This window comes from Prionailurus viverrinus, chromosome A1, assembly GCF_022837055.1.
Source record: "Prionailurus viverrinus isolate Anna chromosome A1, UM_Priviv_1.0, whole genome shotgun sequence".
NCBI classification, from domain to species: domain Eukaryota; kingdom Metazoa; phylum Chordata; class Mammalia; order Carnivora; family Felidae; genus Prionailurus; species Prionailurus viverrinus.
The window spans coordinates 16,313,336-16,341,290 of NC_062561.1; the positions used below are offsets into that span (position 1 = coordinate 16,313,336).

At 33.9% G+C, this 27,955-nt stretch overlaps 1 protein-coding gene across 7 annotated transcripts in view; it reads right to left on the bottom strand.

Annotated features, from left to right (window-relative positions):
- Positions 1-27,630, bottom strand: part of POSTN (periostin) — a 36,081-nt gene extending 8,451 nt beyond the window's left edge. For 4 of the 7 annotated variants that reach the window (XM_047875201.1, XM_047875191.1, XM_047875182.1 and 1 more), the window contains exons 1-16: positions 27,471-27,630; positions 26,072-26,170; positions 20,999-21,063; positions 19,077-19,234; positions 16,534-16,698; positions 15,490-15,636; positions 14,590-14,731; positions 13,253-13,465; positions 12,538-12,672; positions 11,239-11,387; positions 9,994-10,130; positions 8,682-8,812; positions 8,012-8,142; positions 7,803-7,905; positions 7,629-7,696; positions 6,859-6,904 (exon numbers count right to left, since the gene is read on the bottom strand). In XM_047875201.1, coding sequence (XP_047731157.1) covers positions 6,859-6,904; positions 7,629-7,696; positions 7,803-7,905; positions 8,012-8,142; positions 8,682-8,812; positions 9,994-10,130; positions 11,239-11,387; positions 12,538-12,672; positions 13,253-13,465; positions 14,590-14,731; positions 15,490-15,636; positions 16,534-16,698; positions 19,077-19,234; positions 20,999-21,063; positions 26,072-26,170; positions 27,471-27,589 — 2,008 coding nt within the window. In that variant the 5' untranslated portion in view covers positions 27,590-27,630. Of the gene's footprint in view, positions 1-3,105; positions 3,187-6,858; positions 6,905-7,628; positions 7,697-7,802; positions 7,906-8,011; positions 8,143-8,681; positions 8,813-9,993; positions 10,131-11,238; positions 11,388-12,537; positions 12,673-13,252; positions 13,466-14,589; positions 14,732-15,489; positions 15,637-16,533; positions 16,699-19,076; positions 19,235-20,998; positions 21,064-26,071; positions 26,171-27,470 lie in introns of all 7 variants that reach the window. The other 3 variants (XM_047875172.1, XM_047875162.1, XM_047875144.1) reach the window with 1 other exon arrangement.
- Positions 27,631-27,955: the final 325 nt, after the last annotated feature.

Consider the following 27,955-nt stretch of genomic DNA (forward strand, 5'->3'; position numbering starts at 1 on the left):
GTTCTTTAACTTTGACAGAACAGGAAATTTGTTTTAACACTTGGTGTTATTTAAACATCAAAGTGGTTTCAGGTTCTATGAAATCAATTTTAAACATTTCCCATTGTCTTCAAATTAAGCAGTATTTATGAGACCAAATGACTCAGTCTATTGGTGTGCTACTACAATTACTTTCATGATTCATGTTTTAGCATTTAGCATAAGTTCATCCATTCATTTGCAGTTGTGAAGTAGAATCACAGAAGGTATTATATGTCGCTGTACTTTGTGAATTATACAGTATGTACAAATTTAAGTTGCTCTAATGATAAGTAATTTAGATCTTACTTTACTATGCTTGTATCATCTATAACTTTTATTAAATTTTTAAATTTAATTTTTAATTACTCAATACTGTACCCTTTTTATCAAATGTGCATAAGACTGAACATGTAAAAAAACCTCAACTTTTGGTACATATATTTAATACACCGAATTTCAGATTTTCTGGGAAAATGAATTTGAGTACTTACCTTATATATGGAAATTATTTATTGATTAATAATTACTAATTATTTTAATAATTAATATACTAATTAATAATAAAACAGTCCTTCAAATGCAGAAGTTAAACAAATGTTGCATTTGACTTACAAAATGATTTTGCTCCCAGAGAAAATCATTTTGAATGTTAGAAAGCTGATTACTACATTAGTTGACCAAGACTATTTTATAGAGAAGAAAAGTAAAGTTCAGTACATTTAACTCATACTGTAACACCCTTCAGCAGTTGAATGTCACTATATTTGCTTATCTTTGAGAGGCTTTATTTGTTTGTCCAGAAATTTTCAATGTTACACCATTACCCAGAGTTAGTCTAAAACAATCTAAAATAATGAAGATAATTGTTCATTCAAATAATAAATGAATGATATCATAATATTTGATCTGTGGGACCAAGGGATATTGAGTATCAAGTGTAAGTCCAGGTTTTTAAGGTGTAGAAATTTCAAAAGGAAACTACACCTAAGGAATTTAAGGACAGAAATGAGTTAATAAAACATCCAAATCAACATTTCTTTTGGAAAAGCCTAAACTGAAATTTCAGAAACACCCTCTATCATGATGCTCTATGAAGGTAGGGATTTTTATCAAATCTTTTTTTTTTTTCACATTTACTGCCAGCACTTAGGAGAATGCCTAGCACTATAATAAGATGCTCAGTAAGTGTTTGTTGAAATGAATTTCAGTTGATTTATTCTTAATTCTATAATTGGTTAAGTACCCTTTATAAGAAATACTTTAAATTGTATTTTGGAGTCTAGTATATACTTAGTAAGAATTCAGGAGTCATTAATGAACCTGCAAAAATTCAGTGATAGGGAAATGCCAGTAGCAATGTTAGAGCTGGACAATTGTGAATGGGTGTCAAGATAATTACGTGTTTCCTTCAGTATGCTACACAGACATAAAACTTCTGAATCTTTGAACTTAAAAATTTTTAATACGTCGGTGACATGACCCCATTTGTCATCCTTGTTCCCTTTCTAGGAAGAACCCAGGTAGAGTTGATGCTCCACTGGGTGCCTAATTCAAGAAAGATTAATACAATAGAATCCCACTGGCAAAAATTGGGAAGATAAATGGGTTGAATGAAGAAGCTTGAAAGAAAAGATAGGAATCTTTGGAAATAAGAAAAACACATGTGAATGATTTTTATTATAGAAGCTGTGTACAAGTGATTATATAAATTTTTAGGGAATCTAATTTTAAAAAGAGTATAAGAATGTTAAAATCAAATGTATTACCAAGGATTATTTGATAATTTTCATTAAAATGATCAAGAAAAATTTCTCAACAAAAATTTAAGTGATTTAATTTCTTAAGTCACCAAATTCTCATCAAAATATAAAAGAAATCAAATGACCATAGGTGTAGTATTTTTTTAGTAAGCACAGATTTCAAAGCCTACATCAATTATCAAATTTAGGTCTCAAGAATAAAAATATAGATAATTAATTAGCTAGGAAATAAACTTTTATATGTATGTTTCCAATATTTAAATGTAAATCATGGCCTGCCTTTAAAGGAACAGACAAAAATATTCAATAAATTGCCATCTCAATTTACAGAATGAGAAGAAATATCAAAAATAATCAAAGTTATATCAAATAATCAAAAATAATTAAAGTAATAGTTTTTTTGACATTCAATTGAGAACGTGGTTTATTCTTTTTTTTGAAGATTGTTTCTATCCTTCTTAAGAATAAAGGAGAAATCCTGGTCTTTTCACTGTGGTCAGTCACCACATTAAGATGCTTAGACATAAAAATAAAATGTTCTTACGGTCTGACCCTTGGTAATAATTAAAATGCATGAAATAAAGGTGGCATCAAAAATGTTGGAGTTGACTAACAGACAGTGACGGTAGAAAGAAAACTATTTAATACTCTAGTCTGAAATACCAGAAGGAAAATAAATATACCAATTGATGTATATTATATATATGTATATAAGAATATGTGTATTCTCAATATGTAAGTTCAGGACCGCAATTAAGAATACTTATTTCTTTTTGACTTAATGCACCAGCTGCTTATTCCTTCATCTGTTTCTGGTGGTCTGATTTAAAAATATATCATATGTGGTTATTATTTTAAAAGCTTTCATCAATGTACAGCTTCAGTGCTCTCTTAGATGGTTGAATGAAAAATGCCTGTATTTTTGGAAGAGCTTCTTGTAACAAGATATCCATGTGGGGAGATTGCAGATAAAGCTACAAAATAGTACACTGAAGGAGTCTAATTGCAGTATAAAATAAAGCTCGGATTTATTTGTTTATTTGTTTGTTTACTTATGTATTTATCTGGGTTCTAGTGCTAATGCAATGGCCAATTAGGTTGAAATGAAATCAAGTACAAGCAAATGTACTGAAAGTATTAGGAATGCACCATCTACTCTGCTAAATAATTTGCATTCCGCATTCTGCAATCACATGAGCATGCCATTGATATAGAAATATTTAGCATGTTAGTTTCAAAAAGAATGTAGATACATTCATAGAAATCAGTCTATTACTTGGATTTTTTCCACAAAGAAGGAACCATGTATAACAGTTGATTTTACCTTCAGTTTTGATAATAGGCTGAAGACTGCCTTCAATCACTTTAATTTTTGGTTCCACAACTTTGGTTATAATTTTAGTTGCTGAAAGTATAGAAAGTGGAACATAAATGATGTTTCCATAAAAACCACCTGAATAAAACTGTCCTCTCTCTCTTTGTCTTAATCTTTGCTGGGTACTGAGGTATAAGGGGTGGTAATGTGTTCAGGCAGTCAGGTCCAGTAAATATTCATGGTACATTATCTATCGTCTTCTCATGTCCAGATGGTGTACTCTGAAGTCCAGACACATGGATTTGTTCCAGTGAAATATATACACACTAAGTGAGGAATTCTATCTAGAGACCTGTAATTTTGAACTGCAACACTAAAGCTCTTTACCTTCTTTAGTACTTCTTGAAAATATTGGCTGCATAGCAACAGAAGACAAATAAACATGATTAATTTCATGCGATTCATAATATCTTCAATTGCATTGTTGGGTATTTTTTCTCATAAGAAAAAATGAAAGACAAAGACAAAATATTTTTCATGCATTTGATAACAGTGATATAGAAAGGAAAATATGAAAAAATAGTTCAAAATAATTAAAAGTAAAAATAAATTTCAACCAGCCAAATATGAGCTCTATGCAACAAATATGATATGATCAGTGTTTAAATTATAGGCTAAAATGTTTAGTTTTCAGCCTTAATATCATCATCATTTTTTTAAAACTTAGAAGTATGTATTTGAAATGTGCCATCCACCCAACTCAGAAAATAATATGCAAAATTTATTTAAAATAGCAGCAAACTATTTGGTGAATTTTTTTTTTTTTTTTTTTTTTTGGTACAGATTAACTCGAAATGTGCCTCTGGAGCCATACAACCAGAGCTACTGGCTTTTGTCATTTCTACTTAGAAACCTTAAAAGATGGCTCCATTAGGGGTGCCTGGGTGACTCAGTCAGTTAAGCTTCTGACTTCAGCTCAGGTCATGATCTCACAGCTTGTGGGTTCAAGTCCTGTGTCGGGCTCTGCTGACAGCTCAGAGCCTGGAGCCTACTTCAGATTCTGTGTCTCCCTCTCTCTCTACCACCCTCCACCCCAACTCACTCTCTGTCTGTCTCTCTCTTTCTCTCAAAAATAAATAAACGTTAGGGCGCCTGGGTGGCTCAGTCGGTTGAGCAGCTGACTTCGGCTCAGGTCATGATCTCACAGCACGTGAGTTTGAGCCCCGTGTCCGGCTCTGTGCTGACAGCTCAGAGCCTGGAGCCTGCTTCAGATTCTGTGTCTCCCTCTCTCTCTGTTCCTCCCCTGCTCATTCTCTGTCTCTCAAAAATACATAAACATTAAAAATAAATAAACATTAAAAATGTTTTTTTTTAAATGACGGCTCCATTAGATAGTGGGCCACACTAAAGCTAACTGCAATTATAACAGATTGTGTTGACACATTAGAGAGGAGATGTTAGCACAATTTGGGTTTCTGTCACATTGTCACCTTTGGTTTCTGAAATGTTTAGCTGTGTCAACTTTTAAAAATTCCTATGAGTTCCAGACTTTAATTGTGACTATGTTTCAGTCATATCAAATTTTATATCTTGAAATCTTAAATTATGAAGCTCTAATATATGTCAAATCTATGCATCTAATTACTGATCCCACAAGTGGTCTTGCCACAGGAAACCTTTCCATGAAAACTAAATCCACAGGGGCGCCTGGGTGGCGCAGTCGGTTAAGCGTCCGACTTCAGCCAGGTCACGATCTCGCGGTCTGGGAGTTCGAGCCCCGCGTCGGGCTCTGGGCTGATGGCTCAGAGCCTGGAGCCTGTTTCCGATACTGTGTCTCCCTCTCTCTCTGACCCTCCCCCGTTCATGCTCTGTCTCTCTCTGTCCCAAAAATAAATAAACGTTGAAAAAAAAAAAAAAAAACAAAACTAAATCCACAGAGGTCTCTGCTGCTACTATCAAAATGGGTTAATTACTTTTAGCATAAATTTTCAAGTGGGACTCAAAGTATGGGATGTTGCTATAGGTTGGTAGCTTTGTTTCAATCTTGCTTGACTGAAGACTTAAATAGTTTTGACAAGTCCTGGGCTGAGGATCAAATACTGATTTTATTCTGCTGTACCTCAAATGTTATGTATTTGGCAACATATACTAAAGAGAATTTTTTCCCCATACAATTGAAAACTATGATATTTTGGGGATAAGAATAATATATAGCAAGGAAATTAAAGAAATTTTAGAGACAAGTCAATAAAGGAACATAAAAATGGAATCTTAGTTTTAATTATTCTCCACCTCTTTTTGAGGGACACTTCTAAATAGCAGCATTTCCATGTGGCGAGGAGTTAAAGAAACATCTGGCATCAGAATGCAAATCTCTGAGCAGTTTCAAGAGCTTTGAGTAGGTAGACAAGGTGTATTAGACTTACATATTTTCGTAAATCGTAACGTATTTTCTGTGAGTGAGGATCCAATTTTAAGAGAGGAAAATAAAGGAATTATAAGATTGTGGCTCACTCGAAGCAAAATATTGCATTGGCACAAGTAGAAAGTAGTGGACCTTTAATGGATAAAGTAGGAAAGGTAAAGAAATGTAGTATAGTTATACATCTTTAGTGAGAAAGATGACATAACATTTCTGATGAATAGAGCCCATAATGATTCTTTAATTTGTTATAAAATATATACAAGATTGTATACTTCCATACTGGAATTTATACCAGGTTGAATCATAGCTATTCCAGCTCCATCTTTCAAACAGTGCTGAGCTGGCCTGATACTGGATTTGCATGTGTTATTATTACATCATTGAAATCAGCAGACATTTTGTTTTGCTCCTTACATTTTCTTTATTCTTTTTCCATATCTAGTGTAAATCTTAAGGATTTTTTTCTATCAAATAACAGAATGATCACAGTATAAAATGGAGTTATTTTCTAGCCAGGGTAAATGTGGGAATTGAAGTAATCCTTTTACTACTGGTGCATTTTGAGTGTTTAATTGTAGAGTCAAAACAAAATGAAAAGAATTTCTGCTTTGAAAGCTACAACAAAGGAAAGCAAAAAGACAAATGATGAAAAAAGCACATTGGAAAAAGAATACTACATGTCACAGTTATGAGAATGAAATGCCCTTTACCATTGTTAAGTAGTAGAGGTTTAATTTTGATAATCTGGTAAAGTCAGGGATAAAAGAACCTTGGAATCTAGGAACTTAGGTTTATTGCCTGGCAAAGACCAATTTTTGGATTTGGATTTCTCCCCATCCACTTTTGGATGGGTAGAGTTTTTGAACTGCCAATTCATAAACATTAGGATTCTTTGGCACACCCTTCCCACCGTGCCCTTAGAAAGCTGATGGCTTGAGGGTGGAATGAACTACAAATCCTTCAGCAGTGTTACTTCTGTGTCCATACATCTGAATTTTCAGATAGCTCTGGAATGCCTTTTGGCTGTCTCTCCTCTTCGTATGTTTGTATGTCTTTTTTTTTCCATGCTAGCAATTATGTTTTACTGCTATTCCCATATCCTATCATTCTTGTTTTTCAGATGAATGGGAAAGTGGTCCATAGAGGCTGAATGGTAATGGCTCTGGCTGAGAGGTCTCATCCAGACCTTAAGCCTGTGTCAAGTGGGATGAAATTTGCCATTGTTTGGAATTCTAAATACCAGATTATCAATAACTTCCAAGTACAAAGTAAATATTGTGTTTTCTTTTTTGTACATCTTGTCACTTGTATGTGACAAATATTCATTATGTACTTACTGTAGACAGTCATGGGGATTTCTTTGAAGGTGCTACCACGAACAAACTGAAAATAAATACACTTGTATTTAGTAACATGAAATTAGTAGTTTTACTAACAAAATCATGGCACCACTTTAATTCTTACTAAAGTGAAAATAGTGAAGGTATCATTACATTTAATAGAAATGAAGTCTTCATATAAACCATTTTACAATCTCCTGCTATTGGGTCAGATGGCGTAAAAATTATTGAAGGTGTTACTCAAGAGTCTTAAAAATTATGGAATAGTTAATCCAAAGTTAAATGTTTATTAAATAATATTTCATATGTTTTCTGATACTTTGACTTTATAAGGATAAAGGGGGAAAATACTTTTTTGCCTTTAACTACTGTGATGAGTGATAATTTTTTTACAAGTACATACTTTCTCTTTCCCTTATATTCTGTAGCAAAGGCATTTGGTGATAGAAAGATTATAGTATTTTTTATCTGCATTTCTTTTCTTTCCAACTGGACTGTATTTTTTAAATAAAGGGGCATCTCTGATTCAGCTTAACATTTCCCATTATAGTTAATACAGTGCTTGAGCCCAAGTAGGTTTCAGAGATATTTGTAGAATAAAACCATAAAGAAATTATCTCATTTACTCACGGGTGAGCCAATGGTACATAATCAACAAAGAGCGGTCCAAGTCCAGGGTACATCTAAGCTACTCATGTATACATTTCTAGTCTTTTATGTAAAACCTGCAATATCTGTTTAGGAACAAATCCAATAATGTTCTGTACCTTAATCTGGATGTATTTGATCAGTTTATTAAGGATTTCCAGTAGCTGATCATTTCCAACAGGTGTGTCTATGAAGAGGAATATTAAATTAATATTGATAAGAGCATTTGAAATACAAATATACGCTTCTGTTGAAAAAGATGTAGCCCAATAGTGAGTTCGGTAATTACCAACCTGCTGGGTAGAGGAGTTTATCTACAACATGAATGACACCATTCGTTGTCATGATGTCAGATTCTTTTGATTTCACTTCATTCACCAGAAGTGTATCATTTACCTATCAAAACAGGGGATAACATCAGTGAGAAGTTTAATGAAAAATTAACACGAAGATAATTGAACAATAAGTGAATGCTATCATAAATTCATTCTAGAGAACTCACTCCTTTCAGATAGATTTTGCTTCCTTGTGTGGTCTTCAGAATGTTAGTAACACCAGGTTCGAATCCCTTTCCAATGAAAACTCCTGGTGTCAGGTGATAAAGGATGATGTTTTGAAGGGCATTTTTGTCTCCTGGAGGGAAAAATATATATTTATTTATAACGTGTCATATTTTTTGATAATTTGATACTAGAAAAACTAAGGATAAAAATATTTCTTTGTCTTTAGTTTTTCCACACTGTGATTTCTCATCATTTCATTGTTCCTTCAAGTTGCTATCAACGAATGCCATGTCAAAACAGTCACTTCAGTCTGTTCAATCAAAATATTAGCCAACTTACTGGGAGGAAAAAAATCAAATCATTTTTGGAATTGGAATTGTTTCTTTCCTTGTCACCTAGTTGTGTGGACTCGAATAGAAATAGCATAAGTGAACATCTAGGTCAACAACATGACGGCAAGCAACTGCTAATGTAATGTAATTACTAATGTAATTAAGAACATTAATGAGTGACTTTCCGTATATTCCATGTGGAATTAAAGGGAACTAATGCTAGGCATGAATATTAAAGTGGGGACATTTTTGAGGCTGACTTCTGTGCAGGAATGCTTGAGGAAGAAATGAGATCCTGAACACAAAGGACAAATATCTGGTATCCACTTTTACTCACGAATCAGAATTTCTTTTTCTTCATTTGTCATTCCCTTAAAGGCATCATTGGTTGGGACAAATAAGGTCCAATCCCCAGGTTGTGTCAGGAGCTCTTTCAGGTCTGCGGCTTCAAGTAGGCTGAGGAAAATGCTAAGCAGGAAAGATATGTATATTTATTCTGTTAGATTTAGATTTAGGTATGCTCACCCACAATGCATGGAATAAAAGAGCATCCATATATTCTGGAAAGCATGAGAAAATGTTCATACATTTTCATAGTTCAGATGCAGTTTACCTGTTAAGAAAGTTTAATCAGGGGGAAATTATTTAAATATACATATGGTTTTTAAAATTTCCTAAACTCGGGGAGTGCCTGAGTGGCTCAGTCAGTTAAGCGTCCAATTTTGGTTCAGGTCATGATCTCACAGTTCGTGGGTTTGAGCCCCATGTCAGGCTCTGTGCTGACAGTGCAGAGCCTGGAATCTTTTTCGAGTTCTGTGTCTCCCTCTCTCTCTCCCCCTCCCCTATTCATGTTCTCTTTCTCTCTCCCTCTCTCTCTCTCAAAAATGCATAAACATTAAAAAAATTTTTGTTTAATTTCCTAAACGTGGTTTTTATCCTATAAAACTTAATAAGGTCACACTTTATAACAAAAAGAAGCGTGTAGTTTTCATTTAAAATTCTACAAACTAGTCTTGGCTAGTATATAATGTCATTTTTAAAAATTAAATATTTAATGTTTATTAATAAAATACTAATGAAATATGTATTATTTTAATTATTAATAATTATTAATGATTTTAACATTTAAAAACTTGGGGCGTCTGGGTGGCTCAGTTGGTTAAGCAGACAACTTCGGCTCAGGTCATGATCTCGCGGTCCGTGAGTTCGAGCCCCGCATCAGGCTCTGGGCTGACAGCTCAGAGCCTGGAGCCTGTTTCCGATTCTGTGTCTCCCTCTCTCTCTGACCCTCCCCCGTTCATGCTCTGTCTCTCTCTGTCTCAAAAATAAATAAACGTTAAAAAAATTAAAAAAAACATTAAAAAACTTAAATACAAAAAAAATTTGCAAGGAATAAGTCCATCTATTAAATTATTTCACTCACCAAATCATATTATGGTGAACTAGGAAGTAAAATAGTGTTAACATATTTCAGTTTTGAAAACATTTGCATGGACTTCTTACTGTAAATTCTACGTTCAGTATTATTGAATACTGAATGCCTTTTGGAATACTATGAAACAAAACTATGTTAATAGTTCTTGCTCTCTCTCTCTTGTGTGTGTGTGTGTGTGTGTGTGTGTGTGGATAAATGAAACTAATAGGCTTACCTAAAGCGTTTATCTTGTTTTAGTTTTTCATGGAGGGATTTCTCTGCTGGTTTGATGATCTCTCGGAATATGTGAATGGCACCATTTCTTCCTTGTTTGCTTCCTCTCACCATGCATGAATTTTCAATGCAGACAGCCTAGCAAAAAAAAAAAAAGAAAGACACAGCTGTGTATGTCCTTAATCGAGATGTCCTAAGTGGAAGTAGTTGCATAGTTGAGTTTCTGGAATGACTCTTCTAAGAGGTCTTCTGACCTCTGTGACTGGAAGAAACAGCATCTCAATTCTGTTTTTATGGTCTGGTACAATCTGATCTCACACTTCTTATTCGGTCAGTTACTAGCTAGGCTACTCTATGTATCATCATCAGGAAATAACAAAAATTCACGAGGAAATGGTTTCATCAGGAAGTAACAAAAATTCCATAGAATTCCATGCCTACATCTTTCATCATTCCTCTCCAGGTTCTAACCATTCTTCCACACCCCCTTTAAGAAACTTTTGCCCTTTAACTCTTTAGGACCTTCTTTATTCCTGATTTCAGTGCCTTTTGTGATCTTCACAAATATTTATTATATTTTCCTGACTGCGAGTCCCTGTCAATTTATTTTGTAGTGTTTTTGAACAAATATATGTATATGCAGCCCATTTTCTGCAGCCTGTAAAATGTGTGTCATGGAATTGTGGAGCCATAGTGAGCAGCTGCTGTGCGCCCTATCAGGTAATGCTTGACTTCCTATGAAACCTTTGAGCTGTAGATGCATTTGTTACCTGGACAGAAATTGAACAGCACTGCTAGTTGAATTGTAATCTTCATTAGTAATACTTTCTAGAAATTTTCCCTCAGAAAAAATATGTCAGAGCCATTTTATAGACATCAGAGATCTTTATGTGTCTATAAAAAATTACCTTGTAAACTGCACAAGACTTCATAAATCAAAAGCTTGCTTTAGAGAACTTTTAGTGATTTCTAGAATTGAAATAATAAATGCCTTAGAACATAAAGTTATTTATAATGAAACAAACTCAAATTATCTGATTTATTATTACATTGCACTTTTTGTGTCCTTTCTTCACAGTCTTTTCATACATTACTCAGTTCCCTGATCCTCCTCTGAATATTTACTATTATAAAACCACATTAATAAAGTTCTAGAAACTTTCATTATAACACCATTCTTAGACAAGGACATGTCATTTGACATTTAGGCCAATGTGGATGTCTTATATTTTCCTGATTTACTTACTGTTCGATAGACAAAGACTCTGAGCTGTTTGCCTCCAATGGTTTCAAGTTTTTGTCCATTGTAAAGCTCATTAAGCCCAACTTTTACTTTCAGTATGTGATTCTGAAGAATTAATTTAAGAAGCCGCTGATCCATGCTCAGAGTATCATCTATAAATAAATTCACGAGGACAAGGATTAATTAGAAAGCATTAAAATTCCTCCTGGTAAGAAAAAATCATGAAAATGGGAAATCCCTAATACTACCCATATTGTGGATTCTGCGCTCAAAACGTATATGAGTCAACTAACTGCTCAAGTATATGAATTCTATGCACCAATTAGGAACTCTGAGATATTCCATCAAATGAGTATAACATCATTCGGAGGAGTCCAAACGATGGACTCCATCTCTATAAGGGCTACATAGTGTTGTGTGGTCATTGGCAAAAGTTAAGCTCTAATATTGGCCAAGATTTTTTCTGAGAATTTGATATACATTAATCACATGAAATACTATGGATGAATCATTTATAAATTTATATTTACCTCTGAAGAGAAAATCAAAATACATACACTCTCTTAAACGTGGGTTAATGTCAACACATGTGGATATAGCTATTACATAGAGGAATAATAGTATTTCTAGGAATTTGAATTTTTTGTTAATAACACTATGTACCACAATTTAGCATTTCAAAAAATATTTTAAAAATAATGCTTGTTTTTTAACTACTCAATTTTGCCTTATAATTTAAATACATCTTTATGAAATCACTTTTCTGGAAAAAGTGGCAGGTTGCATTAATCTAAACACCATCCTTGATTAGCAGCTCTTAGATAAAATACTTATAATTATAGTTTGCATCATAATATGAAAGTGATAATAAATAGTCTCTTGCTTTTATTTATTTATAATTTGACACCTCACATCAAATTTTGAGATGGAAAATATACTTATTTTTTCTTAAATATTATGTTGGTGTTAAATAAACAAATCAGATTTATTTTTCTTAAGATCTATTAATACATACCTTAAGTGTGCTGGAAACATGATTAGAGTCATAGAATAACTGAACATCCTTTATCAAAAACTTTCACTCCCTGTAGGCTATTATCTATTCTAATGAAATGTTTTGAAATGAAGGACATTTTAACAGAGACGACATAGTGCTAATGATGTGTAGTCAATAAAGTAATAATCAGCACCTTGTAGAATGTCTGTTATTCCTTAACGCAGACAATCATGGTGAAGAAAAATAGTGTGTGAAGGTTGGTGGGGGGTGGTGGGAGAGTAGGAATGACAGTATCCAGTACATACCTGAAAACGCATTATTCACAGGGGCCAGCAAAGTATATTCTCCATCTGGCCGCAAAGCAGATGCCAAGCCTAGTTGGGCCACGAGGTCTGTGAAAGTGGTTTGCTGATTTCCAGCCAGCTCAATAACTTGTTTAGCTGTAAAGGAAACCATCACCATCCCAACAACGTCATCATTGTTATTATCATCATTCGGAAGTCAGTAAATCAATTCTTGGCTGTTTTCTATAAGCTATTTACTGCAATCACAATGTGATAAGATAGTCTGCCCTTCCCTAGTAATAGTTCCAGATTCCCTTTTTTGGGGTTGATACAGAAAATTTCGAAAAGAAAATATCTTTCTGGCTTCTTACTTTTCATTGTCTTCAATTCTCTATTCCTCATCTTCCTCCTCTCTCTGCTGTTGTGAATGCCATAGTTCTTTCATTTATCCAAAGCTGACCATTTGGTTATATCTTTCCCTCTGTTTTCAGGAAAAACCATGGTACTTTGAGAACCTTGATAAATTATGAAGTGTTAGAAACTCTGGAAAGCTGATGTTCCATGCATGGAATGCCTGTGATTAACAAGCTACCTATTTTAGTACTCAGTTCACTATTTTGTATCTGTGCTTCACATACCATTCCTTATACTACACATTCATTTTTCATAGACTTATTCTTGAGGCATCATAATTGGTAAACAGTAGTAGGTAGAAGAATATGAAACTGTTGCTCACCAGAATCAGGAATTAGGACCTGATCAATCAAATGGATAACACCATTATTTGTCACGATATCTTTTTTGTTCACCATTTTGATTCCATTTACTGTTATACTGTCACCGTCACATCCTATCTCAATGGTGTTTCCTTCCAGAGTCTCAAAGACTGCTCCTCCCATAATTGCCTCAGAACACTGGAGGGTGTTCAAAAGGTGGTACTTCATGAGGGCTGGAGAATAAATTAAAAACAGCAAGTTTTTAGATCAAGAGAAACTGCACTTAACCCTTAAAAGATGTGTTTCACTGTGGAACTAATTATTCCTAAAAAATAAAATACATATAAGACTTAAGTATTGGCTGAAGATTTTTAAGTTCTCTTTATGTTCTAGGAAAGCTTCTTCCATTAACTATACAATAGAAATAGCTCAGCTCAGTAGGAAGAAGAGATCGGTTGTGTGAAATGATTTGTGTAGCACTAGAAAACGTGTTAGAGAAAGTTTTCACTGTCATAAGAAAGTAATTTCTGATGTGAAAAAAAAGAAGAGTTGCTCCTTTCAAAAGGCCTGTATTTATTTGTGATAACTGTTCCTAAGTGCCCAAGCAACCTCTTGCCTTAGCCACTCATAACAGAATGTCTACATATAATTTGTAAAGACATTAGTAGCGGAAGATTAGTAGGGTAAGACAAATCATTCCCTAAAGAAAACATCTGGAGAATAGACAAAATGAAGATGATTTCTTGGAAGATACCTGAAGGAATTTTAATGCCTCAACTGGATTTTATCCATATCTGCATCATCCAAGTTTTTCATTTTAAATCATTCAAAATATATTTTGGGAGAGGCTAAGTTAAATGTACTACTCACAATGTAAAATCTATTTGAAAATAGAAAGGGAGATTAGAAAGAAGGCAAATTCTGTGTATCAAATAAGTAATGGCCAAAGAGAACCATGAAGTTTTCTCAACTCAATGATATCTTTTAGCATAAATTTAAAATGAAAAGCATTGCATAATACATATATGATATTAAAATTTGATGATCTAATATTTATTTTCAACAATGACTAAATCCTTTTTAATGCCTGCTATTTATTTACTTGAAAGCAGTACAAAAGGAATGTGATCTTTAGGATATTCTTATCTTTTAAATTCATTATTTAATTACTCTGCCTACTCTTTCAAGGGCTTTGTTTTCTTTTAAGATTTTTAGAGTCCACCTTAAGAACAAAAGTTTGTCTTTGCCTTTGCTTATAAAAGCTGATAATCTTGGCATGACTTAATCTTTTTTTTTTTTTTCTCTTTTCTTCTTGGAATTCTGGGAGGGTTCTCAAAGAGGAGGAAATTTTTAGTACCTTCAGAAGCCACTTTGTCTCCCATGATCCTTTCTAGGACGCCTCGTGGAAGCTTCTCAAAAGCCTCATTGGTGGGAGCAAAGAGAGTGAAGTGACCATCTCTTCCAAGGGCCTCCAGAATATCAGATGTGATAGCAGCTGCCTGAAACACAAATATGCTTTTTAGAGGCTTGCACACTGCAAATCCAAAGGCAAATGACAACACACTTCACCTAGGCTGATGCAGGGAGCTGATTGTATAGAAAACTATAGAAGTTTGTTCTTGCTAGATCTTTAAAACATTTTTTGACACAACCAACTATGTCCTTTCCAACTTTTTTTGTAATAATGGGAATTCTGCCCATGCTTGTTTGACTGCAGCAATATCCAGCAGTACATGTAACTGAGATGGACACATACTAAATACACCAAATACACTATGGGCACATAACTAACCATTCTTTATCTGTCATGTCCAAATAAATATGATTATGTCATAGGAGATGATTTCTTCCGTGTAAAATAAAAGTCTTTTCATTTCAAGAAACACATTTGTTATATTTCTGCCAGAGTTTTAAAATAGCATTTTATGGGGCGCCTGGGTGGTGCAGTCGGTTAAGCGTCCGACTTCAGCCAGGTCACCATCTCCCGGTCCGGGAGTTCGAGCCCCGCGTCAGGCTCTGGGCTGATGGCTCAGAGCCTGGAGCCTGTTTCCGATTCTGTGTCTCCCTCTCTCTCTGCCCCTCCCCCGTTCATGCTCTGTCTCTCTCTGTCCCAATAAATAAATAAATAAACGTTGAAAAATAAAATAAAATAAAATAAAATAAAATAAAATAAAATAGCATTTTATGGTTAGACTCTGAGAGAGAAAGGAGATGTTTCAATGGTCCGAGGCAATCTGCTGTTATTTCTTCTACTTACTCTAAAAGATGAGAGTTCATCTTCTGCTTCAATGAAGTCTTGAATTGAGGTACCAATTTGCGTAAGGACACGATCAATGACATGTACAACACCATTTGTTGCAATCTGGTTCCCATGGATGATTCGAGCGCAGTTAACAGTGACAACCTATAATTATTTGGGAAAATCCAAGTGCAGAAATCAGAGCCATCCATTGACCACTGAGACTGCAAGGCCATTATTTTTCATTTCTGCTGGTAAATGTAACATGAAGGAACCGACATTCTAAATGTAAATGTTGAGGATGAAGACATATATTGTTCTGTCTAAAAAAGAAACTAAGAGGAAATAGGACCAGTTGAAAACCCTATCCAGTTACACTCAACAAATCTAGAAACTAAGGCAAAAAAAGCATTTTTTTTCATTTGAGTTATTGCTTGTTTTCCTTCTCTTCCCTTTATAGACATAGTCATAAACTATTTCAAATGCAGATCAATGAGTTACATTAAAAAAAATTCTACTGGTCCTAAAATAAGTTCTGAGAGAGAGAAATAATTATTGAACAAATATAATCAGTTCTATTGCAGTGATTTCCTAATTATTGCCTCATTGTTGACCCTTTTCATCCCTGGAAATTTGTTGAAAGAGCCCTATGACTCTGCTGGAAGGTTCCCACAAAGACTCTTCTCTAAATACACAAGAACATAAATCAGTACAGTAGGTAGAGGATGAATAAAGGAATACTCATTCTGTGATTATTCTTTGATAAACTCTTATTTACTATTTTTTCTTAGGTTGTTATTTTTAAAACATATCAACTAGTAAAATCTCCTTTATTAAGAACATCTAAGTCTGCTATCAGTCAACTGTGAATTTAATTTCTTCCTCACAATCACTCTCTAGTAGAAATCAGCCACTGAATTAGAAATTTACATGCTATAAATGTTGGAAAAAGGCATAATATAACAGTCACTAACATTTTACTGTTTCTGTGATTATAAAAAGGTATAGAAAAAATTAAGGGTGCTATTACTCAGAAATGTACTTTTTATTAAGGAAACTTACCCCATTAGGATAATGGTTAATGAAAAGTCCCAAATTGTTATACATTGAGGGAATAATCATGCCATTTTTTAAGTCCTTGGTTAACATTCTGTTATTAACCATGTGGCTATGTAAAGCATTCAATAATTCAACATTTACATTGCTCTCCAAACCTCTACGGATATCCTAGGAAAAATTGAAATAGTAGAAGTTTATTTTATTGAGGTTCATCATTAAAATACTTATAATCACACTATTTCTTACTCTCTTGTTACTTTCTTATTGCATTTCCCAGATGATCAAATCAAATCAACATAATTAAAATTATATTATTTCAATTGATTAAGTAATTTTGTAAATTCAGGTACTGAGTTAAGGCTCCTGAATCTGATAGAGTGCTTGGACATTTATAGTAACAAAAAAATTTTTTAAATAAAGATATTGATGGAGAGACAAACTTGATGTAAATTAAAGGCTTAGGGCAATATGAAATTATCAGACATTTGAAATATTTTAAATGGTAAACAAAACAAAACAAAAATGGCATTATATTTTTGTACAACATTTCAATTTTAATGAGGATGTTATGTTTATTTCATATCAAATTCAAGAATTCAACCATACTGTACCTTTTTTTAAATCCAATATATATCCTATATATGTGTAACATATGTATATCCTATATTACATGATACTGTATATGGCTCTAATGGGAATGTCTCTATCTTTAAGGTACTTATGATATAGGGGCAGTTAAAAATAAACATAGTAAGGGGCGCCTGCCTCAGTTGGTTAAGCGTCTGACTTCAGCTCAGGTCATGATCTCATGGTTAGTGGGTTCGAGCCCCACATTGGGCTCTGTGCTGACAGCTCAGAGCCTGGAGCCCGCTTACGATTCTGTGTCTCCCTCTCTCTCTGCCCTTCCCCCACTCACACTCTGTCTCCCTCTGTCTCTTGAAAATAAATAAATGTTAAAAAAAATAAACATAGTAATATAAAGAATAGAAGGAGAAAAAAATGCTGCTAGGGGTCAAATGAGGAAGAGCAGCTATTCAAGGCTTGGTAATAGATCTTGAAGGGTAGACAGGGTAAGAATGGTGGTGATCATTCTAAGTCCAGTTGCTGACACAGGGTAAAAGTTGGGAGAGCAGATGTTGTCCAGTTTGGTTAGCACATACTTTTATCTTTCTTAGATAATATTAAGAAAGAATTTTAGAAAAGTATGTGGGACAATAATGTGGAAGACTTTAATGCCTCACTAAAGTATAAACTAAACTGGCAACAAAGGGCCACTGAAGATTTTGTGGCATTGGAATATAATGTTTAAACTGGTCTTTAGGAAGGTTAATATAGTGATAATGCATAGCAAAAAGGAGGTATCAATTAGGAGGATGAAACTTGAGATATAGGTAACTAATAATAGTTTGTAAGAATTAGAACAGAAATAAGATGACTAACAATTTTCAAGCCTGAATACTAAGATTGATACTCCCAATTATGGGGGGGAGACTGGGGGAAGCCAGAAGAAAAGCAAATGTTTATGTGAAGAAAGAAAATAGCATTCTCTTAGATACCTTTTTGTTTAAAGATGCAGCAGTGTATCTAAGGGGAGATATTAAAATGGACATTAGAAATACTCTCCTGGATTTCCAAGGAGAGCAACTACAGAAACAGATTTCATGGTTATACACGCTAAAGTCATAGTTGAAGTCATCAGAAGTATATATAAAGAACAGAGTCTAATTCCTAGTAAAGACTTTAATAAGACCCATTCTTAAGGAAGGAAGAAGAGGAGTCAGCAAAAAGAACCAGAAGGGTTGTTAAGAGATGAGGTCAAAGACAACCAGAAGAGAGAGTTCCATATCGCAAGCAATTAAACATACAGTTAATGTAGCAAGATAATATCTAGAGGAATCTGCCCAAGTTTTACTAAATATTTGACTGTAGTGGTAATTATCAATTCAACTTCATATCAAATAGAAAGTAGAAATATATTTCTATACTAATTTTACAGATTAGAAATTTAGTGTATTATAAAGCAGATTATGCACAAAAAATGTGAAAATCAAATTCATTATTTACAATATTTCATTTAAATATTCCTACACATATATACATATGTCAATGTCTGAACAGCCATCTATATTTACATATAATTAAAAGTAATTAATTGCATCTCTAGAATATGCCTTTATAATAAATTTTAAATTCCACTAGGCTTCTTAACTTACTGTTCTATTAGATATGTCATCTAAAACTCAATAAATCTCTTCCCATCAAAAAAGAAAGAGGATAGGAGTAAAATAGAATAATGACAAACACCAGTTCAGTCTACCCTTGGTTTTCCCTTTCTTAATTGGTCTATGAACCTACTGGGTAAGTTATTCCACTTATGGATGTATTAAAATACTTTACTCCTTACATTTAGTAACTCATCCTTTTATGTATCCTCATGTATCTATTATAAAAAGATATAAAATTTCTATTAATTTCCAAGTTAATAAATCCATTCAAATGCAATAACTACAATAAAAGTAATTGTATTAATAAAAATAGTGAATTACAGAATCCAAGTTGTCCCAAGCCTCATTACTCGGTGCAAAATAAGTAAATGATCCCTTTCCTTCAATCTCTTCCCTCAGTCTTGAGACATCAGAATAGCGTTGTGTTGTGGTGGCTCCCACGATGCCCAGAGTGCCGTAAACATGGTCAATAGGCATAACTGAAATAATCAAGAAATCAAGGTCTTAGAATAATATTTCAAGAATATTGTTTCACACTCATTTGAACTTTATACTAAGTTCCTCAATACATTTAACTGAAAATTTTAGCAATAAAATTCTCTGCATGAATGATCAGTTTTATACAAAGATTGTCACTGGAGTGCTAGATGATAAAACACCACTGAAAACTATTATTTCATATATCTTTCATGTTGAGGGAAAATGAATTTTAAATTATCATCTTGGTATAACACTTACTCTATGTAGGTTTGACTCCTCTTATGTCAATAATAGTTCAATTATAAGTATCAATAAATATTTCTGATTCACTGAACAGAAGAATATGCTCTTCACTTCTCACTAAAAGAATGGCCAAAGGTAATATTTTCTTTTATGTTGGCTTAAGGCTCTTAAATGGTATAATATTGTTAGGTATTGGGTTATTAATTTTTATAGATTTGGATTTCTAAAAGAAATACGTAGACCTGCTTCTTTTCAGCATAATTTCAGGAAGGAAATAGATGGAAGTATCTAACACTTCCAGAGTATTTTTCCTGAACTTCAGAAGAAATATTAATATATGAATATCAACCTGAAAGTTGGTACAGCCTATTTATTCATTTTTTGACCCTATCTTATTTGAATAATACCATAGGAGAAGTGGTTATTACATTTGTGAATATATCAAGACTGGGTGACACAATTAATAATCAAATTATAAAATCAGAATTTAAAAGACCCCAAAAGGATGAGGAAAATGAGTCAAGATTAACAAGTTAAATGTAACAGAGTTCCATGTATATCTTTACGCCCAAGCTGAAAATATAAATCCTAGAAAAAGAGCTGACTTGATAGTATTCATAGTCAGGCAAGACTTGAAGTTGAAAAACAAATCCTAGAGAAATACCCAACTCGATAGAAAGAACTGTAATCAATTTTTAACTGATCATAAATTCATTAGGAGCTGATGATAGCATGTGGTTACCAATGATAGTAACCAAAGTTCAGGGGCCCCCAAAAGTGAAGAATTTGTCTTGATGATATTCTCTCAGATGCTGGGACCCACATAGATCGCAGACACCAGTCTGGGATCAGATTCAGAAAAAAGATGACTGGACTAGAGGCTTTTTATGTGTTGGTGACCATGATGGTGACAGCTCCAAAGTTTATGTTATATTAGAAGAACTGGGGATGCTTAGCCCAGAGAAGAGAAGAGTCTGTTGGGGAAAGGAGGATAGTGAAGGAAGTATGTGATGATTGGTATTAAATATATGAACGTTTTTTCAAAGTTGTTTCAAAGAGGAAATAGATTAACTTTTTTCTCCAGTTGGCAGTTATAGGAAACCAGCTTTCAATATGAGGGATGTTATAAGATCAGAGCTGTTCAATTAGAGATTATGCCTTTGCAACTAGTCCACTCCATGTTTGTAAACAAATTCAAAGACAAGGATTTTGTAGAGAGGATTTTCATTCTTGAAGGAAAATTGAACTAATTTGAAGTTACGACCAAGCTCCTATTGTCTGGTCCAACATTCAATGCATGAGCAGTAGGTTTTAATACTTTCTCACCATGACAAATTCATGATTAACACAAAGATATTGGTGGTTTATCTTGGATTTATTATGGTGCTAAATACATACACATACACACACACGCACATGCACTCATACACAAAATTGGGTTCTCTACAGGCTAAGCTACCTCAAATCTCTTTCTTCACACAAGACAAGCTCCTCATTTATTTCAGTAATTGAAATTTTACCTGCTGGGCAGCCTTTCATTCCTTCCATCCTCATATAACCAGGGCAACATTCATATAACACTGTCCTGTAGGTCAGAAGAAAATTAATATTAAAATGGGGAACTACATAGAATTCATTTTGTTATAATCTTAGCAGAAACATACCACTTACTGTGATGATTTTTGAGACTCTAGAATTGTTTATTTCCTGGTATCAAGTTATTTACATTACTTTGATTTCTCTATACAACGTCATGGCATTATAGAAAAGTTCCAGGATCTTGAGGCAGAAAAATGGGGTTTATGGTTCCCAGTTCTATACTTGGTGGATGTGTGACTTTGAGCAAGTAATTTAACAAATTCAAGTGTCAGTTTCTCCAACTATTTAACATGGATATAGTATCCCTGACACCTACTCACAAGCTAGTTGTGAGTCTCGAATAAAATGATGCGTTGGGAATCATTTCGTAAACTATAAATGGTCAGAAATGTTTATTAGTATAAGGTTATTAGAAACTAGAAACATCAGGAAATATATTAACCCCTTTCAATCAATGAAAGCTATTCTACTGCTAACTAAAATAATGCTATTTTACATTTGAATTGCCAGTAATTAGTTTGATCATACTAAATACAGCCCTTAATTTATTTAATCCAATGTATTGTATTGTTTTCAAAGACAATACAATATTCAAGAAAATGCTATTCTGTTCATAGTTAACAAAGTGTATTAAATTATATAAGGCATAATTAAGGCAACAAACCAGAAAATTCAGCAAAGATGTATCCAAATCAACTTTGTATAAATTACTATATTTTGTGGGAAAATAGTAACCTGAAATCATCTATCTAATTTCTTTTATTTTTTTACTTTATTAAAAATATTATCCTGATCTTCATTTTATCAAATTCCATTTGACATTTTCTGGTGTTCTTCAGATTCTAGCATAGGTAATATATTTTTTAAAATATTTTTATTTATTGTTATTTTTGAGAGAGAGTAAGAAACAGAGCACGAGTGGGGGAGGAGCAGAGAGAGAGGGAGAGAGAATCGGAAGCAGGCTCCAGGCTCTGTGAGCTGTGAGCACCGAGCGGACATGGGGCTTGAACTCACGAACCGTGAGATTATGAACTGAGCCAAAGTCAGACACTCAACTGACTGAGCCACCCAGGCACCCAGTAATATTTTTAATTAAAATTTTACATAATTCTCTGTTTCCTCTCTATAGAAATATGAAGGTGAATGCACAAAACAAAAATTGGAAATGGGGGAATATTATCACTGAAGAGGAGATATAGACCATTTTGTAATTTTTAATTGATAAATTCCATGTCATGCAATTTAAAATAATTACTTATAAGCTGGTTATCTTGCAATTTAGCAATTAAGCATGCATTAACTAGTTCAGATATTTTATTTTGGCTTTTTTCTAGTTGTGATAATTGTACTCAAGAAGTATGAGTAAATGAAACAATATATTTAAGAGAAAGGTCATATTTTCTTAGAATGATAGAAATTACAATAAAAGAAAAAAGGAGAATATTAATGATATAAGAAATTATCTTATATAGCTTAAAAAGTAAATAAGCTTTTCAAATTGAAGCCAGGTCCATTAAGTGATTATCCATGATTTGTGGCCCTGTTTGTCATCTTAGAATCCTATTTCTCAGGGGCGCCTGGGTGGCTCAGTCGGTTAAGCGTCCGACTTCAGCTCAGGTCACGATCTCTCGGTTCATGAGTTCAAGCCCCGCATCGGGCTCTGGGCTGATGGCTCAGAGCCTGGAGCCTGCTTCCGATTCTGTGTCTCCCTCTCTCTCTGCCCCTCCCCCGTTCATGCTCTGTCTCTCTCTGTCTCAAAAATAAATAAATGTTAAAAAAAAAGAATCCTGGGGCGCCTGGGTGGCGCAGTCGGTTAAGCGTCCGACTTCAGCCAGGTCACCATCTCCCGGTCCGGGAGTTCGAGCCCCGCGTCAGGCTCTGGGCTGATGGCTCAGAGCCTGGAGCCAGTTTCCGATTCTGTGTCTCCCTCTCTCTCTGACCCTCCCCCGTTCATGCTCTGTCTCTCTCTGTCCCAAAAATAAATAAACGTTGAAAAAAAAAATTAAAAAAAAATGTAACATTATTTATTCATACCCATATATACAGTAAAATATGAAACACGAATGAAAGAAATGTTTCTGGCATGGAATATCAACTAAAGATAGTTGACAGATAAGACATGGACAAATTTAAGTGGGGAATGCCAATTTCAAATTGTTCTTCAATTTCAAAATAATTTCAAGAATAGTTGGTATTAGAAACATATGGAAACTATATGGGAACCTTAGGCAAGTCCTAGCATGGCCTCTGAAATAATTTATTCACTAACATCCCCATATAAATAAATTTGAATACTTGGATGCCAAAGGACTGATTCAGAATGTTTCCACGTTAGCTTTAGCATATATTATACATGATTAAAAAACTGAGACACATATTTATTGGTCCAATATTGATAGTACAGGACTTGACGTAAAATAGTGAATAGAAGAGGAAATTGTTAAAGTAACAAAAATTTCTATAACACTTGCTAATATGAACCAAAGATAAGCCTTACCATAGACAGTTCACCAGATGGAACAAAATTCCAAAATAATCAGTTGCAATTTAAACTGATAGTTGAACAATATGGTTATGTGAGTTGATATTTTAAAAACAAAAAAGTAGGTTTTTTCAGGAGATCATTTATTCTATACAAAACTTAAATCTCTCACATGGTTGGTAGAATGAAACAAGAGTAAAAAAGAATCATAACTGTGCATATCTCTGAAAGTGGAAAATCTATCCTCATTTTCTGAATAGTGTCTAAAAATCTCATGAAAATGGAAGCTGAAAGGAAGACTACAAAACACTATGTTATTCAGCCAATATATGTTATGGAAAATATCTTAAACTTGGGAAATTCATGTTTATCATTAGACCTGCCCAATTATTTCCTTCAAATCTGCAAAGCAACTGTTCAATGAGAAGACAAGCATTTCTGTCAACTGATACAAAGAGTCCTAAAGATGCCTCTGGAAATTTTAGCAGCTGCAAGCAGATGGCAAAACAGACATTCCTCTTGTCAATGTTATTGATTTATTTGATTATTTGAAACTAGCAGCTAGCATTTATATTTATTTCAGAGCACAAATGTAAATGTGGTTGTGAAAATGAAGCTACTTGGGGGAAAAAAAGCTAATATAGTATAACAAAGGACACACTGTTATGTTTCTGATAAAAAGCCAGGATTTGAAACAGGATTTTCTTTTTTTTTTTTTTTAATGGAGAGCAAGAAAGAATGTTGGCATGACCTTTGCACAAGCCTTGGCATCTCTAACCGTTTAGATGGTTAAAGTGAGATTACATCATACTTTCCTAACTTTCAGGAAGAATGCAGTAAAGATATCCCCTGAATATTTCAGACAGCAGGTCCTTTCTTATGTAGTTGGTGTGCATTCCAAATATGCCTCATGGTAACCAAGAATGTGAACAAAGGAAGGAGAATCCAGAGTTTTGGAGTTCCCAGCTAGGGCCCAGCCTGCATTATGGCCAAGATCATTGCAATCACTGACTTGCATTGTAATTGTGTGAATGACTCACAAATCTAGCAGATGTCTGCAAACAAGTAGGAATTAGATCCAGGCCAAAAAGTAACTCTATCAAATCAGTTGAAACTCTATTAAGCAAATGAATAGGAAGAGGCAGCAAACTCCTGTGGTGTCCTAGACTTAGTTACCATGGGGAAGTAGAGTCCAGCTAAGGTTATATACATTGAATATGTGATTTTTATCTGGAAATAAAGATAATGTTATGTATTTTAGGTAGGGATCTGGTTACAACCCCTTTTCCCACCCACATATATCCATTTGTTAAAGCACTTTACACTTAAGGACAATCGATATTGTGAGTTACTTAGCGATTTCACAATCATCAAATCATTCTACCCACCCCCCACCCCCAGAAACTCTGTAAGTATAAAATCGACATTCACAGGTAAAGAAACAAAGGCTCCAAGAAGTTAAGTGATGCCATATATAGTATTTGTGCCAATACTATTAAGTTAGGAAGAAGTTTTTAACAATCCCCCAATCTTCCACCTAAAGTTTAATGATGATCTACTAAGCAGGTTCTCATTCAGATATTTAATTCTCAAGGCATCCTTCATCAAGAGTGGAGTCCAAATTAATAGGAAGCACTCTTTTCTTGATCGGGAATGGTATCACTAAACTTTGTGATACAGCAACTTGCTCTTTCTATGACTCAGCTCCTTCCTTTTAAAATGAAGAATCAGACCACTTGAGTAACTCTCAACTTGTATATATGCTCAGGATTGTATTTTCCTACCAAGGTTTATTGATAGATTAAACCACTATGCATGTTTATCAAGTAATAAAAAATATTTTCTTCTAAGTAAAGAGTGATTGTCTTTTTGGCTATGGAAATAGTAAATACAATGATGGGCTTTATCACCTTTGTGGACCTCTGGGGATCTGGCAGTGTGGGATGGAATAATTGGATTAAATGAAGAGACGAAACTTAAGTTCTTTCCAACTTCGAGTGTTGATGAAAACTTTGAGGTAAACTGGAGTAATTCAGATAATTTCCAAGTGATTGTAGGGAAACATTAATTAGTGCTTCAAAAATCCTGATATTTTAGATCAGTTTGTTTTTCTGGCCCATTTTTTTTTTTTTTTTTTTTATAAAATGAGGAAACTGAGGAAACCATTTTTATAAAGTGAGGCATAGAGGTTAAGTGTCTTGCCTAAAAAAGAGGGCCAAACCAGGGTAGAAACGCCATAGTCTCCCACTGATTCCATACCAAATTACATGGAATGTGATTGCCATCGACCTCTTTTGGACCTCTGTGACACATAGATTCAAGGCTCATGAGAGGTGCACTAGCAGAGGGAGAAATGCAGGGAGAATTCCTTTATTCACCTTTATGATATATATTTTTTGTTTTTAAAGCTTTCAATTTGGGAGAATATTTTCAAGAAAAATGATGCATGTGTCCAAGGAAAGGCGTAGTGTTGCTTTGGGGACTGGGACATTAAGGAAAAGATGAGACTTACGTTTTCTTTCCACAGATGGCACCTTGGTACCAGTTCCTACAAGTGCTGAAGTATTTCTTTTTGGTGCCTAAAATCTGTTGAAGGGCACAGACATTTGGGCTGGAAGACAGAGGGAAGCAAAGAGAGTTAGTGTCCTAATGACAACCAGTGTTTCATACCTTCAGGTCAGATGATTCAGAAAAAAAGTTAACATGTGGACTCAATTTTCAAAGATGTGATTCTAGTCTTGCAAAAATCTACTTCTTGATTCAATCATACTGAATCATTAGAAAAACTAAATTCTATGGGAGAGAAAAAAGAGAGAGGAAATTATACATCCTTGAGAGAACACCAGCATTTCAAAAGTTAATTTAGTAGGAATATTCAAGCAGCATTAAGTTCAACTTAGTTTTGTTGTCATGTGTGTCTTATTATTTCTAGTAGTAAGATAATCTACTGACCCTTCCTAAATCAAGCATGTGCTCATTTGGGATTCTAATCTGGAACAATGGACTCTGGAACAGTGAGGAATCAGAAAGCAAAGAGACAAGTTTTCCTATGTCAAAAAACACCGCATTCTGTCATTTTCTAGGTGAGTAATCACAGAAGTAAATAAGTATTAAAATTAACTTGAATAATATGGCTGCACAAAGGAAAATCTATTTCTTTGAGTGGAAATAGATCAGAACATCCTGTGCCAGAATTTTAAGTGTTTTTCTCTCTTAAAGAGATGGAAGTTTTATTTGCACTGTAAAGCAAAGGAACATTTGAGCATTGTGAAAATCTCTCTGAGACATTAGAAGAGTGCCAAGATCCATTTAAAAAAAAAATTATAAATGGTTGGTTAAGTTACTAAATTATGCCTGGTAACTTTAAAAATGCTAAGTTGTAGTTGGATTGATTCCAAGAAATATGTTACTTTTGCAAATTTTACAGAATGCAGAATTTAAAAGAATTCTTAAATGCTTTAAAATATTTAAAGAACTAGTTCTATTACTCATTATTTTATTTTCATACATAATTTAAATGAAAATTTCCTTAACATTATGTGAGATATTTCAAAGATAACTTACTTAATGAGAACCCTAACCATATATATTTTTAATTTTGGAAACCTCATTTCAGGTTTTTGGAAGGAAATAAAAATACAAATAAATAAAATAATAAATAAATGTCCTGTTAAATGTTGTCAATTAGATTAAAATTATGTAATGCTTCATAAAAAGCAATTACATGAAAATTACCTTGACAGAAATTTTTAAAGTTGAAAACACATTTATAAATCACAGAATACTCATTTTTATTGTTACTTTTTAGTAAATAAAAAAAAAAACCTGAGGCATATATAAGGAACTTTATGTATACTTACACATAAAACAAGCTAAGAAAAAAAAATTATAAAAATGAACTACTGACTTACCCCTGATCCCGGCCCCTGATTCGGCTATGAGCCAAGATCTTGTCATAATGGCCATTGGCATTTGCAGAGTTAACAACACCCAGCAAGAGTAGAGAAAATATGGGTAAGAAAGGAATCATCTTTAGTCTCTCCGTTACAGTTAGTCCACGAAGAGAACTGGCAGTGGGCTTTGGAGAGCTCAGAGTTTATATACATGTCAGAGTCGTGGGAGGGAGCACTGTATAACCTGGGAATCTGAGCTCTCTCCAAAAAACATCAGCAACTTCAATTTGGCAGCTAAAATGCACTTTTGTTATGTTTACTGAACACATCAAGCATCTTTTACTTCTCATTCTGAAGAAGACATCTATTTTTATTTTTAAATAATTTATATTTCCCCTTAATAGCTGACTCCTTGCATGTTCATATTTCAGTTTTATTCTTTTGTAAGTTGGAGGGGTTTATGGAAAATGCTTTTGTCTGGGTTTTAAGGAATATTCTGCCAT